The following is a 19305-nucleotide window of genomic DNA, read 5'->3' on the forward strand; positions in this document are numbered from 1 at the left end:
ATATTAATAATAGAATTACTAAAGTATATTAAAAAAAAATCAGGATCTCAAGAATCAGGATCTCAGGGTCATTTGTTGGGTAGCTCACTATCAAATGGAAGATTAAAGATGGAAGAAGACAAAAACAAAACCTGACCTATAAAGGGTCAAGAAAAAAATAGAAATCAGGAGGAAACAAAAAGCCAGTTATTTCACTGGGTGTACTGAAATAGCTTAGCCATCATTATTTTAGGAAGCAGAGAATCAATATTCTGATTAAAAAAAACAGCTTTTACTAGTAGAAAAGGATGTACACAGTTCAAATAATTCAATTTTTAAACAGAATGACAAGGTTCAAGATTTATAATTGGATAAAAGTTTAAAACCAAAATGTAATCTAAAGTTACATGTTACTTTTACCCTATCATGATCAAAAGCAGAATAATTATAAAACAAACATTACAACATATGTTAATTCAATCCAATACAAGAGCACAGTGGCCATTTTGGCATCATGGAAAAAACAGTTCAAAGTGGGCAATTCACACAAAAGAAAGACAGCGACTTAAACAAAAATGCTTTGACATGGATTTGGTTGGCTACATTAACACAATTAAACAAACCATTAAAAAAAATAAAGTCTTAGCTTTGAGAACAGTGTTAGCTTAACCCTGCTGTTCTGTGACTGTGAAATAGCCGACCCAGAACTTATATGGATATTGGCCCATTTACAGTAAGAGTGTGGGCCAGGTGTTCACACTTAGGCAGATTGCATGGGGTTACACTCCTCCCCATCCCATGAACATCCTCGTTCATGTGAAACTGCTCTGGCTGATCATTGCAACAGGACGGTGCTTCATGCTCTTCATCCTCCTTGAGGGTGAAGAAGAATGCAGAGCTCAACCCATGGACCACGCTCTGGATACACTGCAAAAGGGGCCTACCAGGTTTGTGATTTTGGAGGTGGATTGGTTGTGTTCTGGTACGCTGTCCCCTCCGCACCTGCAGTTCCTCCGGACTGTGCGATTCAGACACCACAGGCAAGATAGGTTCCTCTAAAGTTTGAGCAGGATTCACAGAGGCTGGTCCAGCTTCATCTTGCACAGGTCCAGGAGTTTCTGGTGTTCTGGCAGACACAGCTCCAGGAACTCATTCGTTTTTTTCATGGCTTCCCTGGAGGTAAAGGCCAGAAGGCACAAGGTAAGAGAAGGTCTAATGTCCTCAACCGCTTGTCAAAGTACTCTGGTCGAACGGTGTACACTGGCAGATGTCCAGCCTTACTCACAACAATATACAATGATGATTCCCATTTGTCGGCCAGCTTGTGCTTTCCCCGTTGTTGCCCTTTCCTGACCAGGACCTTCTCCCCAATATCCAGATCTACAGGTATGACAAACTTTTTTCTTCTTCAAAGCTTTTGCTGCATTAATGGTGGCTGCCCACCTATCTCCCTCCAAGTGGGAGATCAGCTTCTGGACGTATTCTCTGTAAGAGGGTGATCGGTCCACTTTCAAGGGTAGTCCAAAAGCTAGATCTATCGGTAGACGGACTTGGGGGCCAAACATGACCTCATATGTTGAGAATCTGGTTAGTTTGTTTTCTTGTGCAATTGTGGACAAGGGGTTTTACATAATCTGTCATAATAAAATAATACAGGCATGAAAACGGGGCTGTAACAGATAACAGGATTTCCTCTTGGATGATAGGGTGTTGTAGCCAAAGTCTGTACCCTGGTCACTATGCAATTTTGCAGGGATCCCATAGTGGACGAAGAAGTTTTCCCATAGACATTTTTCAACAGTCTGCTTTCCGTTTGTATTGGCACAGCCACTGCATATTTGGTGCAGTGGCCAGTCATCACTAGAATGGTCTTTGTTTTCCCATCCAGTCCAACAGATAGGAAGTCTGTAAAACAAGTTCTAGAGGATGAGTTGTCGTGATGCTGACTAGTGGTGCAGCTCGTGCTGGTGGAATTACAGCCCTTTATTTCCAACTATTTCCTGGTGGCTAACCCTCTGGGCTTCCTGCTTTGTTTTTGTTTTTTTTAAACCGTGTTTTTTAGCTTGGAAAAGAGCTCTGGCATCCGGAGATCCCCTCTACGCCCCAGTGAGCTTAAGGCGTGGAAGAGTTTCTCCTCACTGCCAAGGTCTGTTTGTTTGGTCTGAGCCTCTGCCTGTTTGGTTTTAAAATGTATTCATTGGCTTTTTGACAGATTTTTGTTTGTATTTAGGGGCAGCAGAGGCACGCTGCTGCTTTTGTTTGGCTTTCCTGAGCAGTTACAGCTTGCTTGAGCCCAGCGGTCTGCTAGCTCTAGGCCTCGGTGCTCCAGCTCCTGCCAGGGGGCTTCAGGCCGCTCTCTAAGCCCGGACATTCATCTTCTTGGCCTCCGCTGCAGCCAACGGAGTGGCGTCAACCCCTCTTTGCTCCATGGTCATTGGACTTATGACCTGCTGAGAGGTGTCCCTTCCCAAGGATCTGTGCTGTGCTGGTTTTATCCTGTTTTCACCTGATGGTTTGATGGTTTGCCCAGTTTTTACCTGTTTTTTATTGTCAGTGTGTGTTTGTGTGAGGGTGGGCATTGGGTTTTTGTTTTTCTTTCAAACAATATTACCTTGTTTTTTATATATTTTCCTCCCTTCTTTTCTTAGGGGCTGAGTGCAGGGACGGGTGTGCAGGTTTAGTGTTTTTTTTTTATTTCCACATGTGTGCATTCCACAGAGTGGAGTGTTTTTATTTTTTTACATTTTGGTTGCCAATCTCCTCCACATGGGTTGGCCCAGCGCTCCGTTGGTAGGCCTCGGCCCTCGAAGGGTCTCCTCCCTATCTCCCTCCCCAGTGTGATCGAGTTTCTTGTTTTAATACATTTTAGTGTACATACAATTACTTTTAACTGGTACCACGTCTTGGCCTCTTTTTAAACATGAATCTTCCTGCCTGTGTTCCAGCGCTTTGGGTTCCCCGGACCCTGTACCCGGGGTGGCGTTGTTTTTTTATCTGCTACGAGCACTTGCCACAATTACAAGAGAAAACTCTTCTCCATTTATGCAGAAGACCGGTCATTTCTTTCTGTTGCTTCGGAGTGAGGCCATCTCCCTGTAAGGCAGATACAGGATGTACATCATCTTCTACTCTGTGGAGGAGAGTCCTGCTTTCAGAGACGCTGTAGAAGGACAGAACACCTGTTCTGTGATCCAGGTCCACTCCTACTCTGGAGGAACCAGGAGCAGAGATGGAGGTGAACATGCTGTTGTGGGAAAATGACAAACTGTCTGGAAAACAATTGAATGACCAAGATTTATCATTCAAACCAAATCTACTGGCATTTCCAGATGTGCTGATGTTCTTGAATGCGACTGCTCCAAAAACATCAGATCCTCTCCTCTCCACCTCCCAGTACCAACGTCCTGTCAGATTCTCTCTACTCAGAACCAGAACATCTTCAGTGAATCTGTCTGGATGATCAGAATCAGACTGAGCTTTTTCCATCAATGTCTCCTTTCTGTTCTCTGACAGGAACAGAGAGATGTTTGCTGGGTTTGGATCCAGTGGGATTTGACGTGAATCTCTGAGGAAGTCAGCTCTGCTCTTTGGTTCTGGTTCTGGTTCTGGTTCTGACAGTAAAACGTCCACGTGAGAGACTGTCAGTGAGATGTTTGTCCATTCCTCTCTCAGAAAGTCCTGCAGTTTGTCTCTGAGCTCTGACAGCTGCTGTCACATCCTCAGTCTGTCAGAGGACGGACATGGATGATGGCTGAGAGGGTAGACTCACTGAGGGGGGGCAGGGAGGGGAAGTTGAGCAGAAAAGGGGCTGTGATCCTCTGTGAGCCAGAGCTGCTTCATCTCAGTGTCCCTCCTCTTCATCTCAGCGTCTCTCCTCTTCAGCGTCCCTCCTTTTCATCTCAGCGTCTCTCCTCTTCAGCGTCCCTCCTCTTCAGCTCAGCGTCTCTCCTCTTCATCAGCGTCCCTCCTCTTCAGCTCAGCGTCTCTCCTCTTCATCTTAGCGTCCCTCCTCTTCATCTCAGCGTCTCTCCTCTTCAGCGTCCCTCCTCTTCAGCTCAGCGTCTCTCCTCTTCATCAGCGTCCCTCCTCTTCAGCTCAGCGTCTCTCCTCTTCATCAGTGTCTCTCCTCTTCATCAGCGTCTTTCCTCTTCGTCAGCGTCCCTCCTCTTCAGCCATGTCCTGCTCCAGCTCCTCCTGATGACCTTTGACCCGCCTCACTTCAGCTTCTGCTGGGATCTGATCTGCTGCTCCACATCATGGCTTCTTTTCTGGAGGAGACGGATCATCTGAGTGAAGATCTTCTCCCTGTTGGATCAGCAGAGTGATTGACAGCCTCCACCTCCTGTTGGAGCAGCTTCACCTCCTCCTCTCTGTCCTGGAGTCTCTGCTGGATTTGTTGCTGACTCTCCTCCAGCTCTCTCTGCTTCTCAGTCCTTTCTGCTGCAGCTGAGACTGTTGGATGTCCCTCATGTTCTTCCACAGAGCAGAGAGAACAGATGCTCTCTGAGGCTGAAGGTCTTCCTCACAGAAAGAGGCCGGACAGCTCAAGCAGGACTTGATGGCTTTCAGTTTTCTTCCAGTGCAGACGTCACAGACCACATCTTCAGGTCCAGCAGAGCAGAGACCAGCAGGAGCAGCTTGGAGTCCGGTCTTCTTCAGCTGCTCCACTAAAGCTGCTGACATGACATTTTTCCCCAGAACAGGCCTCGGTGTGAAGGTCTTCCTGCAGTGAGGACAGCTGTGGACTTTCTCCTCTGCATCCCACAATCCTTGAAGGCACTTCATGCAGTAGCTGTGTCCACAGGGAATAGTCAGCAGATCCTTCAGCAGATCCAGACAGATGGAACAGCAGAAGCTACATTCATCCAGATCATTTGGCTGCAGAGTTCCAGTTGAAGAAGCTGCAGTTCTTTCTGCACTGAAGGTTTCCTCACAGCTTGTTTCCCTTCCAGACTCTGAACTTTCAAAGGTTTTGTCATCAGGAGGATTTCAGGATCAGAGTCCAGCACAGTCTGGGATTTCACAGAGGGGAGCGACCTTGGGCGCATTTCGGGCAGCCAACTCAGGCAGGCTTTTACTTAGGCCACTCCCCTAGGGCGGGTCAGTTAATCAACTCACCTGTGTAGCATTCTATTTAAGTCCAGGTATGTAAGTTGTTCATCCTTCTTTACTGCAGCACTGCGTTCTTTGCCGGTTCTCTATGCTCGATGTTACTCTTTCATGATGTCTTCCCCCCGTTCTTATCAGATTGTTGGACCCCCCTTCTTATGGGGGGGCATCCGTCTCCTCCTGTACACAGAAGCACCACGTTCTTCGCCGGTTCTCCATGCTCGCTGTTTTCCTTCTGCGTCATGATGTTCTCCCCCTCTTTTTTCGGATGGTTGGATCCCCTTCTTACGGGGGACGTCTGTCTCCTAGCGTCTTCTCCTCTCTTTTTGGCTAACAGCTGTTCCGGCTCCCGGCACGTCTTCGGACCCACGGTTCTTGCGTGTCTGCAGCATTTGGGTTGTCAGTGGCGATCGATCGGGAGAATTATCAGCCTTATTGAGTGCCGTGATCGCCGGAATGTTTGGTGAGCGGCGTGGGTTATCTTTCGGCCTCTGTGCTGTGTTTTCTTCCGGGTTCCGTTTCCTGCTCGACGCGGTCATCGGTGACGTCACGCCCCTAAGGACCCTGGGACTTGCAGTTCTTTTAAAGACACGGTGCGTTTTTTCGAAACCAGGTCCGGTTTCTGCTGTGTGGGCCATCGTTCAGTGCTGGCTTTGTCGTGGTGGGTCTTTGTTTTGTTTCTTTTCTTTTGGAGCTGTGTACATTTGCTAGTCTAATCTGCATTTGGATTGGTCAGTTTATGGACTTGTCTCTTCTGTGAAAGGGAAGGAATGAGAAGAGAGTTCCTCTGGCCTCGGGTAACTAAATTATGCCCCGTTGTTATGTGTCTGGGCGCCAGAAAAATGTTTGGTCGCTAATCCAAATGTTCAGCTCTAATGGTCCATCAACGGCTCATGTTGTTCTGAGAGAATTCAGCCGTGGAGATTATTACAAAGCTTATTTCAAGAGTGCGATAATAAATTGTGATGTTCCATCATTTAACATGGTTTAGTGTTTAAATAACTTATATCACTAGATAAATTCCTGGCTGCTCTCTAGCTTCAGTTTCAAGAATAAAAACTTTGTGTCACAAACCAATCCTCAGTCTGCCCTGCTTTCAAGCATATGACACTCGACTAAGAGTATCTCCTTTTGAGACTTATTGTCATCCGCCTCTAAATGCATGAGGCTCAGCCATTTTAAATACTATCAGAAGCTATGATCTTTCTTCAATCTCAAAATTTCTTCATTGCGGTTTCCAGGCACCCCTTTGCCGATTAACTAAGTTATACGTGCTTTTGTTGTCCACCTATTTAGAACCGATGATGTCAAGTATGTAACCTCAAATCTAGCCGAGCTGCCATCCATGCTACATGGGATGGCGACATTCCTCTTCTACGTAATCTCATTGGACCTTGGTTATCCTTCTATTCGCCTGCTCCTCGGTGCCCTTCCTAAGCTGCGTCCCTCCAGAAATGACTTAAGGTTACTTCTCTCTTACTATTGGTGCATATATAAAAAATATATTTGGTGATATATTACGTGCAGGTTCCATATTAACTGTCGTTCTTGTTGGAATCTGTGCTAATGGCTTTTTTATGGTGCTATGAATACACAGATAGAACCTTCTCTTTAAACTCACTACTTGATTTCTCTTTTTCAGAGTTGTTCTTGAAAGCACTTTATTCCCTTTAATCTTAAGCATTCTAAACTACTCAGTTCTAAATTTTTAATGTATTCATTCCCATGACTAATACTGCTTTGTCTAACTATGCATCGCTTCCTGAGCCTGTGACCCATACTCCCCAGTCAGCAATTCAGTTTCTGGAGGATGATGTCAAACCCCTCGACAAAGTCGGAAGGTTTCCAAGTTCCACAGTCTCTGCTCGTCCTGCAGCTCCCCTGCAGATTGTTGCCCCTTTACCTTGATCTGGATCTGCAACGACGACTGCAGTCCACGTACCTACGCTGAACTGAAGTGATGGGATGGTAAACCTCCACCGAGTTTCAATGAGTTCTCTTACTTGAATCAGCTGACATGTTAGTATCAGAATGGCATACAAAATCTCAGATTAGATTATAAAGAAAACTATATTGCCAAGTGGAAGCCTCAAAATTAGGACATTCTTAAGCTGTGTTAAAATATGCTTGTAGCTCGAAATTTGAGGTTACTTAGGCTCGTATCTTATGAGCCGGATGGAAGCATTGAAATTATAGCGTTAAGTTCGTTCATAGTTCTCAGATGGAAGCTTTTAAATTATGGATGTCACTTAAGCTTTTATCATATTTTTCCAGTGGAAGCTTCAGATTTGTATATTAAGTTGTGTTGTCTACTTGCCGCTATACTCGAAATGGAGTGGGCCAATGGTCTATGGTGCCGGGTCACATATAGCAGACTCAATAAATAGTATGTTCACTTCTTGGCGTTGTACTCGAACGGGAGCGGCCCAATGGTCAATGGTGCAGGGTCACACATAGCAGACTCAATAAATAGTATGTTCACTTCTTGGCGTTGTACTCGAACGGGAGCGGCCCAATGGTCAATGGTGCAGGGTCACACATAGCAGGCTGAATAAATAGTATGTTCCATTCGTGGCGCTGTACTAGAATGGGAGCGGCCCAACGGTCAAAGGTGCCACACATAGAAGTCATACTTGTAAGTCTGAATATAGAATGCCTCTGAAACACACTTCATCTGATTACATACTGATATACATTTAATTTCTATCCAACCTTGATTAATTGGTGTTGGGTTAGTTATTACCCAAAAGTTTGTGGAAATTTGTCTCTTGGAATTGCATGGAGTCTTATGCCAAACTAAAGGAATGTGAAATGCAAAGTTAAAGGAATGTGAAATGCTAATTTGGAGGAATGTGAAATGCTAACTTAAAGGAGAGTGAATGTCAAAGAATGTGAAAGCAACAAAGTATGTGAAAGCAAACTAAAAGATGTGAAAATAAATATTATTACTACTGTATGAGTTGTCTGACTGAAATGGAAAACATCAACTGACTTTCTAGAGATTCTACTTCCATTCATCAAACTCCAACATGAAGATTTACAATCAATCAAATCGGTTGATTTCCTGACAAACCTTGTTTTTTTCTTCCTGTTTGAATGTTTTCAAACATGAAGAGAGTTTTTTTCCTGTTTTTAGCTTGAAATTTCTGTTGAAATGTAAAGGTTCATTCAGAATTCCCCAGTGGCCTCATGTTGGAGGAGGGGCTTCATGAGGTGCTGCTGGGGGCGGAGCTTGAACACACACCGCTTCCTGGAAGCCAAACTCAGGCTAAGTGGAGGAAAAGTTGGGATTTCTGGTGTTTGTAAAGATCTGGAATGGTTTCCTCCCACAAAAAGGCCTTTTTCTAGTTTCCTGCAGAGGAATTCTTTTCCTGCTGGGAGTTCTCATCTGGGTTTGCAGATTCTTAGTTGGAGGAAAACAAATGCATTGATTTAAAAGAGGAAAAAGCATTAGCACTGTGGCTTAAACAAACTAAATAATATTTTTTATTAATAAGTATTATTTATTTTAATTTTGTAGTAGGATCAAACAAAATGCAAAAGAGAACAATGTTTGTTAGAATAAAAGATCCACCTCTATTATTTTTATTTTATTTTAAAATTGTTCAAAATTTGATGACACGAAAAATAAACAAAGTCAATGCAGAAAGTAAATTGGACGGATAATAAGAATCAGAATTACTTTATCTGATCCCACATGTGTAAAATTTGTTGAATATATTTATATATAATATAATATTTAAACTATTTTTTCCAAAAACCCTGAAAGGATTTGACGTTTCTTTTCCTACCAATAGTTTATGTCATAATTTTCAGATTATTTCATATTTCATTTCATGAGGACATGTGTTGTCCAGGAAATATTTTACTCTAAGTTTTCTTTCGGTTAAAGAAGACCTGGGGCCTGTTTTAGAAAGGAGGTTAAGTGTAAACTCTGAGTGCATTAACCCTGAAATCAGGGAAACCCTGGGTTTTCCGTTTCAGAATGGGAGGTTTGTTAAACCAGAGAAAGCAGAGTAAGTCAAACCCGTTTCTGAAAGAGAGGTAACTTATACTCGGAGTCAGTGTCCATGGTTACTTATGCTGTGAACCTAACCTGGTCGGGAGCAGGTTTTATTCTCTAAACTCAAGGTTTCTGCCGGTCCCCTCCCCTTTTTAAAGACGAAGCAGTATTTTTCGCTTTAACCTTCATTGCCCACATTTCCGTCACACAGAGACGGTCTAAGTGACAAGAATGGCTTGTTCTTTTTTGGAGGACCCAATAGACGAGGAGGCTGCATTAATTTGTAGAGAATTACATTTACCTCATACGAGGATTTTGAGACCTAGACTCGATTTTTTGTCATTTCCCCATACGTTTTTGTTTGAGCGTTACCGTTTTTCGTTGCGGTCAATTACATATATACAATGAAAACAACATTAGATATTGCTATGTAGATGTTTCATATGTCAAATATTGTCAACAAAGCCTACATCCATGACATGCTCACATTTGACCTGCTTGAATTATGTTTTTATACTTCATTTTAGCTGCTGCCATGTTCTTTTAATTCCTGCAGGATTGTATCTACATGAAAATGAAATCAGGACATTGAATTAGATTAATGTAACAATTACTTTTTGGAAACACAATTTGCTAGCACTGCTTACTTTCTTAATCCCATATAAACCTATTCCACTTGATCAATACAAAGGTAGACAAAAGCTCACTTTTAAAAACACAATTGCATGTATTAATATTAAACTAACCAACGTTTGCAAGAGGGGAAGGTTAACAAAAAAGTCCTCTTAACATTACCGACGTTAAATGCATTTTTCCCCCAGATTGGTTCTGTACACTATGCAGCATTTCATGTATTTACACCAGGAATAACACTTCAAAAGAACACCTAAATATCGCCATTTTTTATTTCATTTACGCTATTTAAAAAGTTATTACAGCCAATATTTTATAACAATGATTTAAATGCAAACTTAGGCATTAACTTGAGCAGCTATGTTTTCCACGCTAACTGTCTCTGTTTTGCAGATGCAGCTGTGTTGCTTTTCTTCAGGAATATGTGCTCATATTCACTGTAACTCTGCAGCAGCACGTCAAGTTCAGCTGGCGAAAAATATGCAGACCTCTTTTTTTCACGGTTGCCATGGTGACTCGTAATATCTGCGCTCCATTGATAATGGCTTCTTATGGTCGCGGTGCTCACGCTCACCTCCGAATCAGTCCACTCAGAGTTGATTGATCTAACTCGGATCAGCTTCTCTGAAACAGAAAACTCAGAGTTGTTAATCTCCCGATTGACCAACTCAGAGTTCAAGTTTAACCTCAGAGTTGGTTGAACCTCCTTTCTGAAACAGGCCCCTGGCTGCAGACGACAAAATGGCGACTAACATCATTAGCCGGTGTGGTACCATAACCGTTCGGCCTGGAAGATCTGTTCGGGGTCCTTTCGGGTCCTGGGACTAATGCTGACGTCACATTATGTGATTGGCTGTCTGTTGGCCCGATGACGTGTCAGATAGTGATTGGTCTGGACAAAGTACGATACCACCATGGACGAAAATATAATGACGTCTGTTGTAAACAAACAGAGCTCCGTTATAGAGTGACATTGTCTTCTAAATGTGCTTTTATTATTGTTATGATTATCATTGAATGCATGTTTGCTTATAGTTTTTATAATCCCTGCGCCCAGTGCTTTATTATTCAAGATTCAAAGGGTTTATTATCATATGCACAGTAAAGAAACGGGTTTCCCTGCACAATGAAATTCTTTCTTTGCCGTCTGCTCCGAATGCCCAAAAGTATAGAGGAAACAAAACAATTCACTCACATCATACACACAAAAACACAAGATGTCGAGTGGCTGTTGTAAAAGTGCAAATGTGCAAAAGTGACAATGACAGTAGCAGCAATTAGGATAAGCAAAGGTGCAGTTTGTTTTTTCCAGACTCCAGTCAGCTGTTAAGGAGTCTGATGGCAGAGGGAAAGAAAGAGTTCTTGAGTCTGGTGGTCCTGCACTTCACACTCCTGTACCTCCGTCCTGAGGGGAGGAGAGTGAACAGTCCTTGTTCCGGGTGGGTGGGGTCCTTGATGATGGAGGCAGCTCTCCTGCAGACCCTGCGTTTGTAGATGCTCTGCAGCGAGGGAAGAGGAGTCCTGGTGATCTTGGATGCAGTCTTTACCACTCTCTGCAGGCGTTTATTGGCAGATCGGACCCGGAAACACAACATTTAGCCGTGCTAACAACATTTTCAGCCATAATGGCTGAACTTAAAGTGTGGATGCCATGCTTTGAACAACTTTGTCAAATAAAAAATCCTTTTAAACGCTGATTCTATTGATACCAATAGTTCGCGTCAAAAAAAAATCCGAAGCAATAATAGACATCTTTCGAAGGAATCAGAGATTTGAATCTGCCGCTAGAGCGCAGGCTGGAAGTGAACCCGATATGACCTGTGACGTCATGAAAGGCATTGACTTTCGCAGTTCCGCTTCGGACAGCATGTAAACAAAACAGGTAGTCTTCGTTTCTCTCGTTAATCATCATTAATTCGTTAATTCTCGTTAATTCTCTGTTAATCATCAACATGCCAAGTCGTTGTGTGGCAGCTGGATGTAGCAATACATCTAGTGAAAGTGTATCTCTGTATAAATTCCCAAAACAAGAAACGCTGCTGAAACAATGGACAAAACAAGTTCAGCGAACGAGGGCGAATTGGGTGCCAACTGCTTCGTCAACTTTATGCAGCGAACATTTTGAGGCAGACTGTTTTGAAGAAACACCACAGCTCATGAAAGATATGGGAATGCATGTCAGATATAAAAAAGTATTGAAACTGAACGCAATCCCCACCATTTTCAAGAGATCGCTAATGGGAACGTCCGAAACAGAAACGCCCAGTACCAGCACTGGCAGCAGCCAGTACAAAAAGAGAAAATCTGTGACCGAAAAGCTGGCACAAATACATAATGTATTTATTACAAAAGAGAGTGAGTTTAACGTTTATTACATAATGTATTTATTACAAAAGAGAGTGAGTTTAACGTTTATTACATAATGTATTTATTACAAAAGAGAGTGAGTTTAACGTTTAATATATATACGGTATATATATTGATATAAAAATTTCCCTATGCTATATTATACAGAGTATTATACAGAGTGACAGATCTTTATACTGAATAATCCTTCATTTAAATTAAATGTTGCCTGTACACATTTCACACAATTAATTATAAGCTGTTTAGCAGCAAGACAACTAATAATACTAATAATATCTATGACAATATTCCAGGAAGTACAGGAGCTTCTAGCCCAACCAGTTGAAGTGCCTGAACATATTCAAGAGGAAATGGAGATAGATGAACCGCAACCAGTCCCTGTACATGTAAGATGATCACATATATATGTATTTGTTGTTAAAGTAATTAGTGAATTGCATTAATGTTAAATTAATAATGTGAAAATAATTATCATGAACTCATAAATTTCATGTTACAGGAAGCTACCACACAGACAGTTAGGCAACCAGGAACTAGTCGCACTGTTAGACTGCAGGTTGATATGAGGCCGAAAGGTCCAACGAAAAAAACAAAAGGTTAGGCTTACTTGAACTATAAGTTATTTAAAGATGTGTGCTTTGTTTTCTTAATTCACAAAATGATAAGTAACATAATGCAATTTCATAATTCATTTTCTACAGGGTCACAGACAATGCCTGAAGTTGTGGAAATCAGCACTCAAACTGATGAAGATTTTTGCCCATTGTGTGACCACAAGCAGCTATCTATACAAGTTGAACCAATCATTCCTTCATCACCAGACCTTCCATCCAGTCAGCCGGATCCCGTATCAGCTGATGAAAGTGACTATCTTCCAAGTTCTTCACAGACCCCATCCTCCTCTGACTCTGAAAGGTCCACACCCCCACCCACTGAGCGTTTTTTCTTAGTTGCCTGGTCTGCTCTGAGCAAGCTGCTCAATTTGAGGTGTTGTGCTTTTTGTCAAGAAATGGACATGGACATGTCAACCACAACTGGCTCATTGCATGTCTTCAAGCAGAACAAAGAGGCATCGTGTTGGCTGGAGATGGTCGCTCAGACAGCCCTGGTCATTCCGCAAAATATGGGACGTACACCATGTTAGAATTACCAGCAAATGTTATCATAGACATGCAACTGGTACAAGTATTTATCTTTCTTGATAATGAGGAGTTACTACTACCTATTTATTATTTAATGTTAAAAATATGATAAACTGACATCGCTTTCTATTTTTTTTACAGAGCAATGAAGTTGGTGGTGCCTCGCATATGGAAAAGGAGGGCTTCATAAGATCAGTTAATTTCTTGGGAACACAACAGGGTCTAGATATAGATGTGATAATAACAGACAGGCATGTCCAGTTAAGGAAATGGATCAGAGAGAATTTGCCAGATGTTCAACACCTTTTGGACGTTTGGCATGTTGCGAAGGGTATTATTCATTTCCTCAAGTCTTTTTTCTTTATCAGAAGTTGTTCCAGTTGTAAAATATCCAATATATTTATTATTATTTCCAGGTCTCAGAAAAAAACTTGTGGCACTTTCCAAAGAAAAAGACTGCACAGACTTGAAAGAGTGGATTGACAGCATAATCAATCACCTTTATTGGTCAGTCATGTCAACAGATTCAGCAGAGCCAAACCTAGTTGAAGCCAAGTGGACGTCTATGCTGAATCATATTGTAAATATTCATACGCACAACAATGATTTATTCCCTAAATGTGAGCATAAAAGGCTGAGAGGAAGAGCAGCTAGAAAGAAGTGGTTGAAACCATGTAAGTATGTTTTGTATATTTTACACAGCCGTATCTTTTTTTTTATTGGAGTCATCTGTAGAAGTATAAGTAAGTTTGGATGATGTACATCCAATTTGCTTGCTTACAGGTTCTACCTTGACGGTGAAATTAGAAAAACTGGCAACAACAACATACCTCATCAGAGATCTAAAACAGGCATCAAACCGGGAGCAGACATCCTCTCTGGAGGCGTTCCATAGCCTCTTGAACCACTACGCTCCGAAAATGTATGCCTTTTCTTATGAGGGCCAGCTTTGCAGGTAAATATATGTTATATGCTGGTACTTGAAACATTGCTTTATCAGCTTATCAAAGAAAAAATAGTTGTCTCTAGCGTAACATATTTTCAAGATGTTAGTATTTTCAGGTGAATGTTTATGTCAATACATATTTTTTTTAATAGAGGACTGTTAGCAGTGATGCATTTCAATGAAAATAGTGGGCGGACTCAACAAAGTACCAGATCAGGTGAACTCCAGTATGCAGTGTCCCTGCCAAAGTGGAAGAAAGGGGGACACACAGTGAGGAAAGTTTTAGAAGAACCTACATTTGGTAAGTTGTATTTTTTCCATTTTTCAATAAACCTATGTTCATATTATTTATATGAAAAAACACGATTCTTTATTTATAATATATTGCTTTATTTATATATGTATTGGCTCACTACAATGAACAGGCATGTAAATTCTAAGAATACACGTACATTTGTTTGGTATAGGTAAAAATATACATATACATTTATATGTGTTCCACAATACATTTCAGACTATGTCAATGAGATCATCAAGGATGTCCTGGACAGACTCGTACACCCCAGAGAAGATGTGGATGTCAGAGATGTGCCTCCTCCATTGAGTGGTGAATACCAAAGACCAACCAAAGAAACTGCTGTCTCACAGTTCAAATCCAGATACAAGTCCACTTGAATCAGTCTAATGCAGGATACAAAAATCCAACATACTGTCCAGTTGGTGCGGAAAAAGTTGACCGTATTTTATTCACAGCACAGGATGGCAGGGTAACACGAACCGCTCTCCCAAGATGTCCCCAGCACAGCCTCACAAACTGCCTGTATGCGATATATCGATATCTTCTGAAAATAGAATAAAGACTTGATTACATGTCTGTCAGTGTTTGAAATATATTGACGTATTTACATACAAGTGTTTTTATTGTTGATGGAAGTAAATAAATATATCATATCCTAGGCCTGACCGAGAGTCTGTTTTTACCAGCTACTAAATTAACTTTAACTCAATTGCTATGCTACCAATGTATAACCTGGTAATTAGATCTATTCTGTGTCAACCTTCGACATGTAGAGTATACTCACTCATGTGATGTAGCTTCTTCCATTCTACCATGATGATCAACATAAGCATAGTATGCTACCCTCAAAACATCAGGATTCAGGCAGCAGGTCTGGAAACTATCCACTTCAGTGATGCAGGATGCATTTACCCCTCTGCGCAGCATTTTTCCTTGGACTTCATCTATTTCACGGCAGCAAATACACTCCATCACTAGAGGCATGACAGCACAACATTGACACTGGCACCTATGACAAAAAGTTGGTTTTAGTTCATCTCATTCATTTGTAGCTTACAAACTGAATCCAGCTGTCCCACATATATACTGTTAGGAATCAATGAAAAAATTTCACCATTAGGCCCTATTAGATTGACTTTTCAATTCTGCGTGTACTTTTACAGATGTATACACAAGGCCTAGTCTACGTAGGTTCCAAAATCACGAAAGGCAACTAACCATGCCGTGTTCTGGAGTCTAGCAGAATCTTCATGCTGGCTATCGTCATCGGCATCACTAGACCTACTACTTTCTGCTATATCCTCCTCACTTTCGCAAAAGGGTTCAAATCTATACGGTTGCAAAAGTGACTCATCATCATGATAATCTCCGCAACTTTCCTCTTCATCTTTCTGTTCATCTGATGATAAATCGCTAATAGAGACGGTAGCATCACTCTGTGCTTCGCTATCGGTGCTAGCCATGTTGTCTGCCTTTCGTTACGTCACAAACATGGCGGCGCGAAGTCGGCGGAATGCGTGAAGCCGGCGGCCGTCCTCGTTGTTTATATTGCGTTTTTCGCTATTTATTCTTTTTCGAAAAATATTAAAAACAATCGCAACATGAAATAGAGACTATTTACTATATTTTGGCTTATTAAAATAGGCCATGTCACCCACACTTTAAACTGGAATAACAAGCGGATTTTGGCAAATTCTTTTTTATAAAAATTACAAAGAATATCGTCAGACACAATTTATGAAGGAAAATAACTTTAGGTAACAAAAGGGAACGTGAAATTAAAATATGTAGAGCCCGAGCAGATCTCAACTCTACGTAGTTTGTCCAAGGGGGCTACCGTAGTGTGACGTTTCCTTCAGTAAATAGGACCCCGAACAGTAGTTCCAGGCCAAACGGTTATGGTACCTACACCGGAACCGGAAGTCTCGTCCCGTTCACCCTTCTCCAGTTTGGTTGCTCTTTTGCTCTGAAGTCGCACCATAATTTTGTTGATAAAAACTGCCACTTTCTCTTTTATTTAACAGTAAAGTTGAAAAAATAGCAATTTTATGCCGCCATCGACATCCTTATGTGAGCGACAAAAAACACTCCAGACCAGCTGGTGGCGCTAAAGGACCATGATCCTGGTAGCCAAACAAAGAAGAACAGCACGAGGCGCTAGCAGCGTCAGCTTGTTAGCAGGCTAGCAGCGTTAGCTTGTGTTCAGAGGTCGGTGGTGTTTTGTTGGGACGTTTGTGAGGTTTTTGGACAGAAAGGACGATACGTGGTTCGTGTGGGAACTCTCAGCATTTTCCAAAGTGTCGTAAATGAGTGAAGAAGTGTTGAACGGAAAGACAACGTGGATTGCTGTGATTGTGAGACTAGCAGATGATCGATCGGAGCTGCAGTGAAGAGGACGGCGGTGTTTGTGGGAGTTGGAGCTGAAGATCGGAGCAGGAACCATGTCTTCCCTTCAGTCTCTGAGAGAGTTGATCAGCGAGCGACTAGCTGCTGCTGCTGAAGAAATCTGCAGACTCTGTGAAGGAACCATCGTCCAGTACGAGGAGGAGCTCTGTCGTCAGCGCAGACTGCTGGATGTCATCTGGAAACCACAGCTGCAGCTCCACCACATAGGTATGTCACCTTCATCACACAAACACAGGAGACCTTTGAGATTCATGCTTTTCTTTTTGGGGACCCGTCTGTCACTCAGTGGTGGTTCTACACTAACTTACTCCCCGGGCGAAGAACCCCCCTCCCCCCGCACACAGACATTTGATGACATTCTTTTTGTGTTCTCTATCTTTATTTGTCCATTTTACACACAAAAATCATGAATTTTATAAACTACATGGGTGTCAAACTCTGTCACACAGGGGGCCTAAATCCAAAACATACTTTGGGTTTTGGGCCGAACAAGAAACATTTACTGAAAACACTAAAGCTAAACTTTCACAACTTTTAAAACTGAACTGAAAATGAATAAAAAAAGACAGGAATATTAATCCAGAATAAATCAAGTTAAACCTTAAATAACATATAATATTTTACATTGTCAAAATTATACTAATATGAAAATGCTCCAAAACAAAGCCTGGAGATATGATCACTTTTAGGTTTTATAAAACATTAAAAACTTAACCACAGAACTCATCACTGGGATTACTCCAAAAATATTTGGCATTTTCCTAATTTTGTGCAACCCCAACAGTAAAAATCCTCCAAAAACTTCAATCCATTCAATCACTTCACATCAATCAGAATAAGATTTCAGTCATTGGTGATTTTGATTGACATGTGGATAACATTGATGATGTCATGATTGTGAGTTTTTCACAGATTTCAAAAATGTCCCACAGCTGCTCACAACAAAGGACACACTATGGACTTGGTCATTACCTACAGCCTGTCTGCTGGAGGGTCCACTGTGTCCAGTTGTGTATATTTGTGTACATCTGTCCACATCTGTCCATATGCCACTTGTGTACACATCTGGAGCAGCTGCTTGAGCTGGTGGAACCACACCCCGGTGTGTTCAAGTCCCGACTGTGCGCCATAAGTGCAGATGCCAGTAACATGTGTCACACATGATCCATGAGTGATCATTGACGTGTCTGTATCAGACGCTACTGTGTGTTTGTTTCTGTCACCAGTGGAATCAGCACTTGCCTTCTCTAGAACCAGAAGAACAAACTGGAAGAACAAAGTTTCAAGTTCTCTTCTCATCTCATTGCACAAGGCAGAAAAAAAGGCTGGACTTCAACCATCAGCCTGAAACAAAGTTCACCTTAGAACTAGGGTTGTGCCGATGGACGATATCATCGTCCATCGTGATGGGTGACTGACATCCCGATGGAGAGACCACCATCGTGATGCCACGCCCCCGCCACGTTGCGCGTCGACACCATAAGCCGCGGTTACATGTACTAAATATCTTGATGGGATCAATGGTCGGATTGGAATCCAACCGTGTAGATGGGCCCAGAAAAATGTTTTCAGAATATAAAAACGTTCACTAAGGTCACAATTTCGGTCGGAATAAATCATTCGCACATGCGCAGTATTCGCACATGCGCAGTTTGAAAACCGGAAGGGGATACAACTTCCGCCGAGCGGCTTTTTTTCCAAACTTTATTGGATGTAACAATTCAATACAAAACGATAACAGCACCGAGCGGCTATATATATTGACATGTCAGCTCGGTAAAATACGAGATGATCTTCTAAACGTGCTTTTAATAATGTTACGGTTATTATCAAACACCTGTTCGCTCATCATTTGAATTTTAATCCGTGTGGTCAGTGCTTTTTCTGAACGGAGCCAGGATTAGCAGTATGCTAACACGGGCTAACAACATTAGCTTTGGGTGGCGCTGCACGTAAACGTGTAAGAATAACATCAGCCTTTATTTAGTCGGGACACGACTGGAAACACAAATCCACGTGATTGTTTGAATGTTTTCTAAGGACTGAGCGACATTTCTGCTTTGAAGCTCAAACCGCTGTGTGTCTGCTGACGATCCGAGCTGTGCTCAGACACACGTTTAGACCCGGTTCTGAGTTCGGTTGCTTGTACCCCTAGAGCTGCGGGACGGATCGCAGTCTTAAATCTCCCACACATACCGCTCATGTACCCCCCTCCCATCAAAAACAAAGCTTTAAGTCCGCGCTCCGCCGGTCCACTTCACTAATTAAGTGCGGGAGCAACTACACTTCTTTTCTATCTTGCTTGTTACTTTTTCTGTTAAAGTCACTTCCCTCAGTTTATACTGGATCATCGCGGATTAACCATTAGTTGGGAAATAAAATGAAAAAAGCAAAATAACGAATAGCAGTTATATAAGAACGA

The 19305-nt window shown here is 42.1% G+C and overlaps 1 protein-coding gene and 1 long non-coding RNA gene across 4 annotated transcripts; one reads left to right on the top strand and one right to left on the bottom strand.

Annotated features, from left to right (window-relative positions):
* The first annotated feature begins 23 nt into the window (after window positions 1–23).
* LOC144981182 (uncharacterized) lies at window positions 24–15135 on the top strand. Of its 2 annotated transcripts, XM_078940093.1 has the most exons (10): window positions 24–7056; window positions 12385–12477; window positions 12591–12687; window positions 12793–13006; window positions 13099–13270; window positions 13375–13564; window positions 13650–13907; window positions 14017–14188; window positions 14332–14480; window positions 14694–15135. In XM_078940093.1, the coding sequence occupies exons 1-10, from the start codon at window positions 7054–7056 to the stop codon at window positions 14852–14854; spliced, it is 1509 nt and encodes a 502-aa protein (XP_078796219.1). In that variant the 5' UTR covers window positions 24–7053; the 3' UTR covers window positions 14855–15135. The 2 variants fall into 2 exon arrangements, with proteins under 2 accessions (XP_078796219.1, XP_078796216.1); XM_078940090.1 differs by having other exon boundaries at window positions 24–12477.
* Window positions 14479–16140, bottom strand: LOC144988929 (uncharacterized). Of its 2 annotated transcripts, XR_013653024.1 has the most exons (3): window positions 15696–16140; window positions 15262–15486; window positions 14479–15021 (listed from the first exon to the last, which is right to left on the bottom strand). It is a non-coding gene; the product is annotated as an uncharacterized LOC144988929 (long non-coding RNA). The 2 variants fall into 2 exon arrangements; XR_013653023.1 differs by having other exon boundaries at window positions 15262–16140.
* Between the last annotated feature and the right edge of the window lie 3165 nt (window positions 16141–19305).

Source organism: Oryzias latipes, chromosome 2 (genome assembly GCF_053564925.1).
Source record: "Oryzias latipes strain Hd-rR chromosome 2, Olatipes_Hd-rR_3.1".
In the NCBI taxonomy this organism is placed as follows: Eukaryota; Metazoa; Chordata; class Actinopteri; order Beloniformes; family Adrianichthyidae; genus Oryzias; species Oryzias latipes.